At 43.9% G+C, this 13,288-nt stretch overlaps 1 protein-coding gene across 1 annotated transcript in view; it reads left to right on the forward strand.

Moving 5' to 3' along the window:
- LOC146174407 (neprilysin-like) overlaps positions 1-13,288 on the forward strand; it is a 195,351-nt gene that overhangs the window by 47,883 nt on the left and 134,180 nt on the right. Inside the window, exon 7 of the mRNA XM_084585389.1 lies at positions 5,981-6,218. Coding sequence (XP_084441515.1) covers positions 5,981-6,218 — 238 coding nt within the window. The remainder of the gene's footprint in view (positions 1-5,980; positions 6,219-13,288) is intronic.

A 13,288-nucleotide genomic window follows, 5' to 3' on the forward strand; every position in this document is an offset into this window, starting at 1 on the left:
TGAGCATGATTCAACATTTCACAAACTATTCATGTTTTTTTGTTATTATTTTCGCGTTTTCAAACCTTTCCTTCCTTTTTTGGGTGGTTTCTTTTGCCCATGCGTATAAGTATTCTACCACACCGCATAAAATTTAGTTGAGAGTCAGCGCTCGTCCTGCGTCGTCCTTCTTTAGCCCCCCTCTTTCTCGCGCTGCTGGATATGGGTACATTATGTCCGTAGTCCTGTACAAACCTACACTGAGAGTATGAAAATGTCATTAGTTTTAGTTCGACAGCTTTCTAATGCTGCTTGCTCAAATATAAGCGCCAGCGGTTGTAGTAAACGCGACGGAAATCGCGCTATGAACAGCCGCACACTTTTTATCTAGCGACACCAAAAACGGAAATCTTTTTCGTCAGTCGCAAAATGTGAAAGCAGCAATCGCGGCGCATTGGACAACACAGTACGCTGTCAAGCGGTATTTAATAAATCTCGCCGAGTTTCTCTCTCGACCACGTGGGCTATCGTAAGGCTACCTCTTCGGCATAACCTGGAACCGTTATGTTCACTGCGCACGATTACTTCCAAAATTATCGCAAGATTAATTAATTCCATAGGGTAATTCTACGGGAGACTTGCAATGCTTCATGAACGACCACCGTCAATTTTTGCTGCATAATATTGGGAATGTTGGCAATTTTGAGAAATTTCTTTTGTAAAATTATATATTGAGCACTTTTTTTGTTCACGCAATCGCAGCTTGAAGTTTTCGGTAAAGTGTACTTATTGACATCAGAAACAAACAACTAAATTGCATTCAAACCAAGGTGCTGTTACGGATATATCTTTAGAATATTGCAACAGCGTTGTTCTTTCATGTGGATTCATGATTAGAACAATTTAAGAATTCGCGCACTTCCTGCGGTCACTAAACATGCAAAAATGTGGAGTTTTTGGAAACGTATCATTTACGCTTCACCTGAAGCAATATTTACGCTTCCTGTATAAGTTCCTGTACAGAAAGTTAGAAATCACTAACGCTTTTCAACAGATTTAACAGAGCGGTTTATAGAATAAGGTGCTCAAAATTATTCGAGAACTGCATTTCTTCTCATACCCAGGCCTGTATTAGAAATGAAGGCGTTCCAGATGCCTTATTTTGACATCAAGTTCTTATCTTATTTGCAAAGTATAAACTCACATGGAATTTTAAAATTGTTTCGGCGGCAGGAATCATATTGTTTTATATTCCATTACCCAGTACAGCGGCGCGCTGCAGAAATGTGGCGTCACGCAGAACAATGAGATGTCACCACATCAAATTATTGCTCGCATATGCTCTGTAGAGCCAGTTTCTGCAAGGGATCAGCAGAAGAAAAAGAAGCCCTCTGAGAATGCTGCTTTGCACTGCTTTTGATGTTTAGTATGATTACAAAATTCCTCTACTGCCACGAAGAGGACATAATTATTGGCAAAGTAATACTTCCTAATTAGTTAAAACGCGAAGTGCGTTGAAGGCTGCCTGTGGCACATTGAAAGAGGCGTCAGCAGGATCAAGGTTAAGATATATTTTTGCGGAGTAAAGAAATAAATTTAAATTTACCGGAGACAAGAATAGGGCAAAGGCAATAAAATATTTAGCCTGCACGTTTCGAATTAGAAGTAAGAGAGAGAACGGCCCTCGAAATTCTATCTGTGTTAACTGCAGTCGTAGTTTACCACAGTGCACCTGTTTCAGACTTGCTACGATTGCAACATTTCTTGCTAAAATGTTATTGTAGTCAGTCAATGAATTCAAATCAATTGATGAACATGACCGCTTTGGTGGCGTCACTTGTATGGCACTAACGACTTAGGCATTGAAAAGTTAAAGATACATTTATAAGAAAACGGACCGCTAAGGAGACAATAAAGGGAACAAAAAATAGTTTGTTGGCGAACATCGCCTATTATGAACCATCGTAAAGCCTTTGGTGTTCAATAATGTTTCTGTCTGAGTCTCACACAGATTTAGGGAAAGGTGGGCATTGACTGACGTTGCAAATCCAAAACCTATGCTGTACAGATTTCACTGAGCGTCTCGAGACACCAGTATTTTATGTAGCCAACTGGCGAAAATATATTGCTTGCGATGCATTTCGATTCATTTCAAGTGATGCAGATAACATTGTAAGAAACACGACTGCGTACGCGAGACCACGTTATTACGCAGTTGCATATGTGTTTTCTGCAATGAAGTCAAAGTTCGGCAGTGCCTACCATGTGCCTGTTTTATAGAAATGAAAACAAAATTCTCCCGCCATACAAATTTGCTCGCATAAGCTTTTACAAAATAAATACTAAAAAGTTCGTATCGTTTAATATTAAACATATCAAGTATTTATCCCAAAGGTCTTGATTCCGTAGAGCAGCCTGAATAACGAGAAACAGTCATTTTTGTGAGATTTGATGCATATTGTTTTAAACCCCGCTTCTTTTAGTCAACGGAAAATAGTTTTCAACGTTGAGTAGAGCAACCAGTGAAAGCGTAAATGTTTTGTTGTAAGGTCGAGATTAATGTAAAATACCTAAAACGCCACATTTCTATATTTCTTGCGTGATTAGTGACCCAAATTATTGCGAAATGTTCTTGTATTGTGGCATTAATAAAGTTACATAACAGAACAACGCTAGTGAAAATAATAGACTATCATAAACCTTATTGCATCTTATTTCCCGCATGATTGAAAATTTTGTTCATTGAGATCATTTTTGCCACTTTCCGTGAACTTCAAACAGTGCGAATACAAATGAAATAATTTGAAAAAAAAAATGGATTGAAGAAAGGCCTTCCAAAGTAGACATACAGTTCTCAGCACCGCCGCATCTAGCCATGTCATCACTATGACAACCTGCTGCAGATAGATTTATTTAAAGGAAAGGCAGAAATGTTGGCCGGAATGATTGAAATCTGGCCTGCTACTCTGCACTGGGGAAGGGGAAGGAGGGAAGCAAGAATATCACGATGGGTGATAATGTGGGAGAGGGCATATGAAAAAATATACAAGCATGGCAGTTCGTTTTACAAGTCCGGATCGAGTCCTGTTGCGCACAAAAAACGCCGAAGAGCGTGCACCGCCTGCACTCTCTTCCCCTTTTCCTGCCACGTACTACTGCTATCATCCAGTTGTTAAGCCGTGCCTTTGCCCGAAGTTCACACTGGGCCACCTGCCTCGCCGCCTCGGCATTTCTTCACTCACACCACGCCCATTCTACAACCTCCTCATTAACACTCCTGGCGTTTACAGCCTGCGTCGCATGCTGAAAAGGGAAGCTTTCTTGACACCTGTGGCAAGAGCTGATGAGTGTACTTCTTCCAATTTTAGGCACCCCGCTTTGATCGTCCCAACCTTCTCAACAGAACAGAAGCAGAGACAATAATGTTCACAAGCCATGCACAAGCAGCACCTGTGTTTCCTCTCTCCTTGGGTTCCCCTTCAGGTGGTGAATGCCGCACAGCCTCTTCTACTTCAAATCGGCTCCATCTAGATGGCATATTTTCTTCGGCATACACAGCGTAAGTTTCCAAATTTAGACATGATCACTCGCAACAACATGCCATGTGCCTTGCACAGCATATCCTTTCGACGCCATTGTGGGCTCTTCACTCCCCCACCTAAAGCGGAGGATTGCCTCGTTATTACAATCTTTCTTTTACGGCTGTTTCGGCACCTGTCTTCTGGCTCCTACTCTGTACTGCCGGTTATCACCACGTCGGCCACCGCAATTAAACCTTGCCAGGACGCCGGAATACAGACCCTCCCAAAGGCTTCCACACCACGCCATTACCGACCTTTGCCTAGTCTTGAAGACTTTTGTGACGTAACCTCCCATGCTCGCCACTATTTTGCGTGCATCTTGCTTAAAGGGGGGGGGCTGGTAGCACCCCTCTCGCCATGCTCGGTTTCGAGTTATGGTAAGGTGCCCGATAAGCAGAAGTTTGCACGAGAAAGTGCAGCACGAGCGGAGCAAACAACACGTGCCATTAAAAAACTGAAGGCTGTCAGAGCTGATCCTATCCTCGCTGTAGCTCAGACAAATCCTTCAAGAACAGAGACATGTCAGTGTAATGAAGTATTGCATTAAGCACACTGTCTGTGGTAACAGAATCCTAGGGTTGCACTGTTGGTCTATGTGCGATTGCACGCATAATACTTCAGTTTACCTTATTGTTTAAAGATTTCTACTGTTTGGCTTTCCTCTGTAATAAAATAAACAAAATCGTTCAAAGGACAGAGAAGATATTGCATTTGCCATTCTCCTCTAAGAACACCTCAATCTGTTTAAGGGAGGAAGGTCGGAGCCCATTAATGGAGGAAGATGTACTACAATTAGGGCAAGATATTATTTTCTGAAAATGGGCATTTCTAGCGAGCCTTGACGTAGCCGAGCACACGAACGCACTGGCCCCTTAGCGTGTGTGCACATTCAAACGTGGCCTCAGCGTTCCTCTGGTGCAGTAGTCTTCCCTTCTCGATTCCCGGAATGCCACTACGAAACCATATACGGATCACATTTAGGTCCTCATCTTCATCGCCCGGCCTATACCTACTCCAGTGCGAAGACCTCTCCTATATTCCTCCAATTAACACGTTCTGCTATGTGAATCCACTTGACCAGTAAGAACTCCTTAACCTCATCCTCCCACCTCACTTTCTGACGCGGCTTCTCGGCTTTACTACTCTCGATATCCAACTTGTTACTTTTTTGACCATATGTTATCCTGTCTTCATCGCATTTATATTGTGCTTTCTTTCCCATAATGTGGAAGTTTCCTGAAGCTGACGAGCTCCATCTGCCCTCGTCGTGATGCCTACAGGTGTCTAAGCTCTAGTGCAGTAGTACCAACCTGATGTCTCCCTAAGATGATGAATTTCGAGTGTGCAAACACTTGCACATTTATTCTACTGGGTGGGTTTACTAAACATCCAATGCAATGCTATCGTCCAGCCAGTCCAGGCATTGGCGCCTCTAAGGGCGCATTCAGGGTTTTCAGGAACTAGTGACACAATCTGGTAGCCAGTACACACGCCATGAGTTCCAGTCTATGATGAACCAGTCATTTGATACGGGGGGGGGGGGGGGGGCATTGAATTTTGTTGCGAAAGCAACACTACGCCAGCCAAATCAAGACCTCGGGTTGCCGCAGCTACGCCGTGAAGGGTGTAGCTAGGCCGTCAAGAGGCGTAGTTACAGTCTCCTCATAAAAAACTCAGCCTGCCATGACATTTGAATTCACGTTACCCTTATGCCATTAGCAGGAGCTGCCAACTCGGGTCACTCCTTTCATATGGAAGGGTGATATCATCATAAGCCTGCTAGAACCGTTTGCATCCTTGTTACTCCTACGACACGCAGGCGCCTCCATAAGGCTTGGTTGAAGCGTGACTTTATATATGGACTAGTAGCTTGCGCTCTCACTTCATACCCTTAAAGGATAAGCTTAAGTACCCCAATAATGTAGCACCTTATACTGATACGACCTGATAGGGGAATAATGTATTAGGCAAATGAACTTTCCATCGTGGCTTGCGCAATTCAACTAAGATCAACCAAAGCTAAACCGTAACTAATATTTTTTATTGAGGATACTTGAGGTTGTAATTACTCCTTTGTTCTGTACACAGATGTAAGGCGCCACTGAGTCCGCCATTGGGCTGGCTTCAGCATAAATATGTAGGGCGGTTTCAATCGGATAATCGGCAGTGCCGTATATTTAATAGTCTTGCGCGTATACTGTTTTAAATTCGCACCGCTGTGCCAAACTCGATTTTAGATTCTAGTAGAATGTCGTCATTCTCTAAGTATGTTTTGCCAGAGTGCTTCAAATCAAGCTTTTTCCTTGCCTACTAATGAATCTAGGCATTCGAGAGGGTAATCTGTTAGCGAAATGTCATTTTCTTGTTATGGTGGCACGAACATTTCTGAGAATAACTGTTGCTTGTTATTTCTTTTGCAGGAACAAATTAATTAATTATTGCGGATGGTATTATATCCGAAATATTGCGGACGTATTGACCAAGAAGATTCGAGAGAAACTTAACCGTTTCCTGGAAGCCGTATCTAAACCTAGTGTCCCGATCCAGTTTACTAAAAAGGACTGCATTGAAAAGCTGTTTGCACATAGAGGTCTGATGGTAGAGGGAGTTGCCCATTTATACCTCAAGACATACTTTAAGGAAGATTCCATCACTAAGGTTAGTAGCACTGAATTTATTCTTCACGTTTAATGAGTAGCTGCATTTTAGGAAGTGATTCAATGACCGAATTGAACGATTTGGTTCGATTTTTTTGCTCGAATATGCAAAGAGGCGTGAGTTAAATACGTCAGCAGTATCGCAAAAATGCTGCTCAAGCACTTTGTGCGGTCGAGCCGGAATGGTCCGTCGAGCCATGTTAACGTGATAGCGTTAATCTTTTCGGTGCCAAAAAAAAAAAAACACCGCCACAGCGGGGACACGTTTGGTTGAGCTACGTCGCGTCGGTGGTGAAGCGCTCAAGAATGCTCTACGAAGAGCCAGATGGAAACAAGAACAGAGAGGACCCAATACTTTAGACGCCGGAGAACTTGCTTCGATAGCCCTAGGAACTTTGCTGCTGCAGCTTAACCAAATCCAAGACCAGCGCCAGACCCGTTCATGGCATCCCGTTACGCTGAAGGCTTATTCTGGTTTGCACTGCTAGTCTAGAGAGGCCACGAGCACGGACCAGGCAACTGCCATTGGAAGATCTCTACGCTTGAATGCCGTTTTTGAATTTTTCTCTATTCCTTGGCGCCTCGGTTTCCCGATGCGTCACCTCTCCGCTTACCGTGCCCGGCACGAGCTTCGTCGTGTTCGCCACTCGCATCCGCCTTCACACAACTTCGGTCCAGCACGTGCATCGCTCCGCAGTCGCGCACCATCAAATCCAGCGTTTCACCACCTTTTGAAAGAGGGCACCATCACATGTGCCCCCTTTCAAAAGGTTTTATAAAAGAAAAACTGACCTAATGCACACCACAATTACAACCGTCCAGTTTACAATAACACAACACACTTCACAACGGAAGGGAGAAGAGTTCGATACCGCACATCAGATGCACATATCACATCTGAAACTTAGGTAGGAAACATGTGATGCCCCCACAAGTCACAAGTGCATTCGGCTCGAACCCCGTTTCACCACGATCTGTCGGCCCAACTGTGGTCAGCTTGACTACACGTTTGGCGAAATTCTTCAAACGAAGTAACAATATACGCCCATAAATGTGTACCACAAAGATCAAAATTCACACGCTACAAAAATTCCTGACAAGCGAGAAATAAATAAACAAACCACCACTCTACCATTGTACAGGAAACCATAGTAAACATTGGATTATAGAGCTGTTTAATCATCACCCTCTGGCAGTTTACAAGACTCAAACAGTCAGCGCCTACATTTTCCAGCCCATTTATGTGTTCTGCAATAAAGGTATACTCAAGCAATGCTAAGCTCCAGCGAAGTACCCTGCTATTCTAGTGCTCATACTTAACGTGCCCAGTCATCAACCTTGTTGTATTCTAGTGCTTCGCTTTCGTCATATATTGCAAGCTTTTGTGGTAAGTCTGAACTATAAGAAATATTTCTAGAGGAATATGTGGAATTTTTCCACAGCCAAGGCTATCGCCAAACACTCGCGTTTGATCGCTAAACAGCATGATTCGCGAGGTAATAATTGACGACTCGCATACAATGCCGGGTGGAGAACACCATCATGTTCCTGTAGGAGAACAGTGCCTACGTTAATCTAAGAAACACATGTGTGAAGCACAAACAGCTTACTAATAACCATAGCTCCTAAAACGAGTTTAGAAATTAGCGCCTTCTTGAGCTCGTAAAAAGTGGCTTGCTTCTGTGGTGTCCACGAGACAAGGTTGGGTTCATTCTTGCGTGTCATTTCCATTGGGGGTGGACTTCCTTGGCATAGCCACGGATAAAATCATGGTAGTATCTGGGGAAGCCCTAAGAATGAACGCGCTCGCTTCTTGGTCTTCGAAAGCGCGGCTCTGGCGAGCTTTTCTCCCACCGTTTTCGACGGCCGGATGGTTCCTTCTCTAAGCTGGTGCCCAAAAAAATATACGTTGATTGCTCCGATCACAATGTTCTGCGGTTTCATCGGTAGACTAGGCTCGCGTACACTGTTACACGGCCTATGTAAATTCCGAATACGTTCTTCCCACGAAAAGGTCGCTAAGAGAACATCGTTGATGTTATGAACAACAATGTGTCTCCTGCAACAGAATGCGCGGGAGACGTGTAAAGGTATCCAATGCTGTCCTAAAGCCGAAGGGCATACAGACGAGCTGATAATGATCGAATCCAAGTCATCCCTGTAATCATCGAGAGACTGGATCAACTTGCGTGGGCTAAACGTTACTGATGTTCCCGGTGTGGGTATTCGATTACCTCCACCTTCTGCAGGCCTTAATTGAAGGCGCAATCAGCGCCTCCCAGCCTCCAATTGCGGCTTCGCATGGTAGCGTTATGCAGCCCGCGCAATGCGTTCCTTCTGTCGCTTACCGCGTTCCTTCTCGTGCTCAGAAGTAACCCACAAACACAACTCAGCATCTTTCAACCATAATTCTTTACCCATTGCACTTAAATCCTACAACGTGCCCATTGTCTTGAGTTTTCTTAACACCGGCCTAAATTAAAGTTGCTCATCTTCGTCCTGTCGAGGGCGGAAAAAGTGTCGCGAGAACTGATGAACGCGTCCCCGAATGCAAATAGAGGCTCTATCGCGAGCAAGTTCGAACAAAATCACGAACATATAAAAGAAAACAAAACAAACCTTTTTTTACATAATTTAATGCTAGGACAGGAATAACAAATCACACATAAATAAATATACACCAAAAACAAGCAAACCACTACAAGTTAAATGAAAACGCTCACCCGATGATTTTCCAAGGAAATGCAAGGATCTCTTGTAGCACGGGCGGACGTATTTGCGTGACCTGCGGGGCATCGGCAATGCAGCGTTCAATATTGTTCTACGAAAAGCCAAGTCGAAGCGAGAGCAGAGAGGACCCAATCGAGACCCCAGTGAACTTGCGTCGTTATCCTCAGGAACTTGGCAGCGGCAGCATAATCAAAGCCGAGACCGGCGCCAGACCCGTCAATAGCGTCCCGGCAAGCTGAAGGTTTCAGGCTTTGCACTGGTGATCCTAGATAGGCTTCTTAGCAGCAAGGGTCAGACATCCATCCTCTGGTAACTCCTACGCTTGAATGCCGCTTCTGTTTTTCCTCTCGTCCTGACACCTCGGTTTCTCGACACGTCACCTCTCCGCTTCTCCTGTTCGGCACGCGCTTCGCAGTTCTCGCCACTCGCGCGTGAGCTCGCAGAACGCTGGTCCGGCAAGTGCATCGCTCCGCCTTCGGCGCACCAACACGTCCAGCGTTTCACCATGCAAACTCTCACATGTTGGATGGATGAATGACAATTTTTATTGTCCACCTTACATAGAGGCCCCTGACTCCCCATCCCCGGCACGCAGGCCTAGGGGATGGGGGCTGGAGCCTCCGCGACTAAAGGCTAACAAAGAGATTTTGTCTGTACGCGGCCTCGGCCCCCAGGCGGATGGGTTGTTGCTTCCGAGCGGGGTCTTCACTCCGCAGCAGGGCTTCCAGCTCTCTCTGCTGTTGATATTTTCCTCGACTGCAGGGGAGTCGACGCATTCCCATATAATGTGGTCCAGAGTACGCCTCTTCCCCACATGCTTTACAAAGATTATTTTCGTTTTCCTGTTCCCCTGGTAGTATGTGAAAGGGCAATACTGCGTTAACGACATTTCCAGGTTACAGTCGCCATTCATGCGGTCGCCTCTCTATTGCTTAGTCTCTTATCCGGCGGTGGCAGTAGTTTTCTGTTTAATCTCTAATTCTCAGTGATTTCACAGTATGTTTGGCTGCGTTTATCTAGCTTCTCGTTATCCGGCGGTTTTGCGGTTTTCGCAAGTAGATAAGTCGTGCTAACTCTTGTGCCGCTTCATTGCCAGGAACAGATGCGTGCGCTAGGGTACACATTAGGTTGACTTTGCCGGTCAACTCTTTGTCGGCCAGGATCTTCGCCGCTTCCGGCGAGATTCTGCGTTTCATGAAATTCCAGATAGCAGTTTTACTATCGCTGACTAAAAATTTTGCTTCCCTTCCAACGCAAGCGAGCGCTATAGCAACTTCTTCGGTCATCTCTATGTTATGGCTGCGAATAGTGATCATAAATAGTGGCTGCCGACTTGGGGGCTCCTAGTCCGTTGACTACTGCTGTAACCGCCGCGCCAGACTTTCCACTAGCTGCGTCCACGTGGGCAACCTCTTCGGGATTCATTTTTCCGAAGTGTTTTGTTAGCGCTTCGGCTCTCTTATTCCTCCTCTCGGTATTATGCTCCGGATGCATATTCTTCGGGACTGGCAGTGTCACTATTTTCTCCCTACATTTAGGGGGGACGTTAGTTTTAAGGTGCAGCCCACGGTCAGACTGCAAGCCTGCCATCTGCAAGATGGCTCTGCCAGTGGTGGTGCTGCTAAGTCTCTCTAGCTGAGACATACAGACTTCCTCTGCGTATTCTTCCCAGTTATTATGCACCCTCATGGAAGGCGTAGAGGTGCACATCGGGAGTTCTAGGAGTCTCTTGATACATATTTATTTATTTCATTTATTTCAAGATACTGCAGACCAGTATTCCGGTCCTAGCAGGAGTGGCATACATATATACAGCGCACAAGAAACGCAATAAATCACACGAAGCACCCACAAAACTAACAAACAGAGGCAATGTAATGACATGAAATGTGTTGACCAACAGCCGGAGAGAAAAAAAAAAGGGAAAACATGAAAAACCTTTGTGCGACATCAAAGTAACAATACAATACAATCGAAGTCAACCAAACAGATGTTGCTGTAGAGCCTGGTCAAAGTCTGGAGACTGAATTAAGCTTTCTGGGAGAGTGTTCCATTCAGAAATTGTCCTTGGATAAAAACTATGCAGAAAGGATTTAGATTTTGCATAAATTGGCTGCAGTGTGTGACTATGGTGATGACGTGTCCGCCTAGTGTTGGGAACTTTCACACACGGTGGAGGACTGAGGTTTATTTGGTTGTTTAAAATTTTATACAAAAAGAGTAAACGAGTCATTTTCCTGCGAGTTTCTAGGAGCGGAATGTTGTTGGCGGTCATGAGGTTAGTAGGAGAGTCCGTTCTTTGATATTTATTAAAAATTAACCTCACCGCTTTTCTCTGTATTTGTTCAATTCGATAAATGTCTTTTTTAGTGTGAGGGTCCCAGATGATCGAAGCATACTCAAGTGTAGACCTGACGTATGTGGTGTAAGCCAGTAGTTTAAGATTGGATGGAGCATCTTTGAGTTTACGTCTGATAAAACAAAGTTTCTTAAAAGCTGATGAACAAATATTTGAAATGTGAGCACTCCAGGAGAGATTATTGGTAATAGTAACGCCAAGATATTTATAACTAGAAACTTCGGAAATGAGACAGTTGTGTAAGCGATACTGAAATGAACTGAAATTCTTTTTACGAGTTACTCTAAGAAGCACCGTCTTTTGCGTGTTAAGTTCCATACACCAGTCTTTACACCACTGTTCTATGGAAAAAACAGATTGCTGCAATAGCGCGTGGTCGTTATCTGAGGTAATGCTTTTATAAATAATACAGTCATCTGCAAACAGTCGAATGGAGACAGAGTCAGGAATTACTTGGGTTAAATCATCAATATATAATAAAAAAAGCAGAGGGCCTAACACACTGCCTTGAGGCACTCCGGAGCTTACAGTGAGGACATCAGAAAAATTTCCATTAATTTCTACGAATTGATCTCTGTTATTAAGGCATGAACTTATCCAGTATACAAGGTAACTCGGGAGGCCAATGTATTTTAACTTATAGAGCAATTTTCCGTGCTCAACTTTATCAAACGCTTTGCAAAAATCTAACAATAGCACGTCAACTTGACCGGAGTTATCAAGTGTCGTAGCGAATTCGTGTACAGTGGTTACCAATTGCGTGACAGTGGACATTCCTTTCCTGAACCCGTGCTGGTGTGGCGATAAAAGGTGGTTTTCTGATAGGTAATCCCAAATATAACCAGCCAGAATATGCTCTAGTAGCTTGCAACATGTGGACGTTATAGATACAGGTCTGTAGTTAGACACTGTGAATTTATCTCCTTTTTTGTGCAATGGTATAACACGTGCCCGATTCCAATCAGAGGGTACTTTACCAGTACTGATAGAAACTTGAAAAATCTTTGCCAGAAAAGGTGCAATCTGCGGAGCGTAGCGTTTTAAGAATGAATTATGAAGAGCATCTGGGCCTGGGCTTTTCTTTTCATCCAGGTTGCGTAACAATGTTAGGACTCCTTCAGCCGAAATGACAGGTACATCCTCAAAATTTATCTCTGAGTTTAAGGAATTTTGCTCACTGCGAGTTGAAAAAACAGTTTGAAAGTACTCATTGAAAACCTGCGCAATTTCTCTGCCTTCCTTTACTAATTTACCATTTACCCTGAGTTCCTTAACATCGTCCTTCCCTTGCGCGAGATAACGCCAAAATTTAGATGAATCGTTCTTTAAAAATTGAGGAAGTGTTGTATTGAAGTATCGCTTTCTTGCGATCTTAATCTTCTCAGTTAAATTGCGCTTTAAATCGTGGAACTTTTGTGATTGCCTTTCGCCCCTTTTTCTTATACGTTTCAGTTTGCGGCTGGTGTGTATCATGTCCCTGTCAATCCATGGGTTTTTTCGATTTTTATTTACATGTCTTGTGGGCACGAAATGTTCAATACAATATCGAATAGCACTAGTGAATCGATTCCATAAGCCATGCACATCTTGCTCAATATTATTATCTAGATTATCTGCCAAGTAATCAATGATGGCCGTGTCATTTGCGCGGCAAAAATCTTTTTTTATGGTCTTATAATTTTGGGCGGGCCTCGTGATTTGTTTTGTTTTCCAGCAAAAATACACTAAACGGTGATCGGAAATACCAGGTTCGATGCTGATAACACTATTACACAGCATTTGGCTAACAAAGAGAAGATCTAACACAGCATCTTCGCGGGTACATTCAGTCACGATTTGTTCGATACATAATCCATACATAATGTCCAGTAAAGCGTCAGCATTCTTGCAGTTCCCATACACAGGGCGCTTCCAGTTAATGTGCGGCAGATTAAAATCACCGGTTAGAATAACATTTTTGTTCCGTAAATTTAAAAGATGTT

This window comes from Amblyomma maculatum, chromosome 11, assembly GCF_055883805.1.
Source record: "Amblyomma maculatum isolate TAMU_Amacu chromosome 11, ASM5588380v1, whole genome shotgun sequence".
Classification (NCBI taxonomy): domain Eukaryota; kingdom Metazoa; phylum Arthropoda; class Arachnida; order Ixodida; family Ixodidae; genus Amblyomma; species Amblyomma maculatum.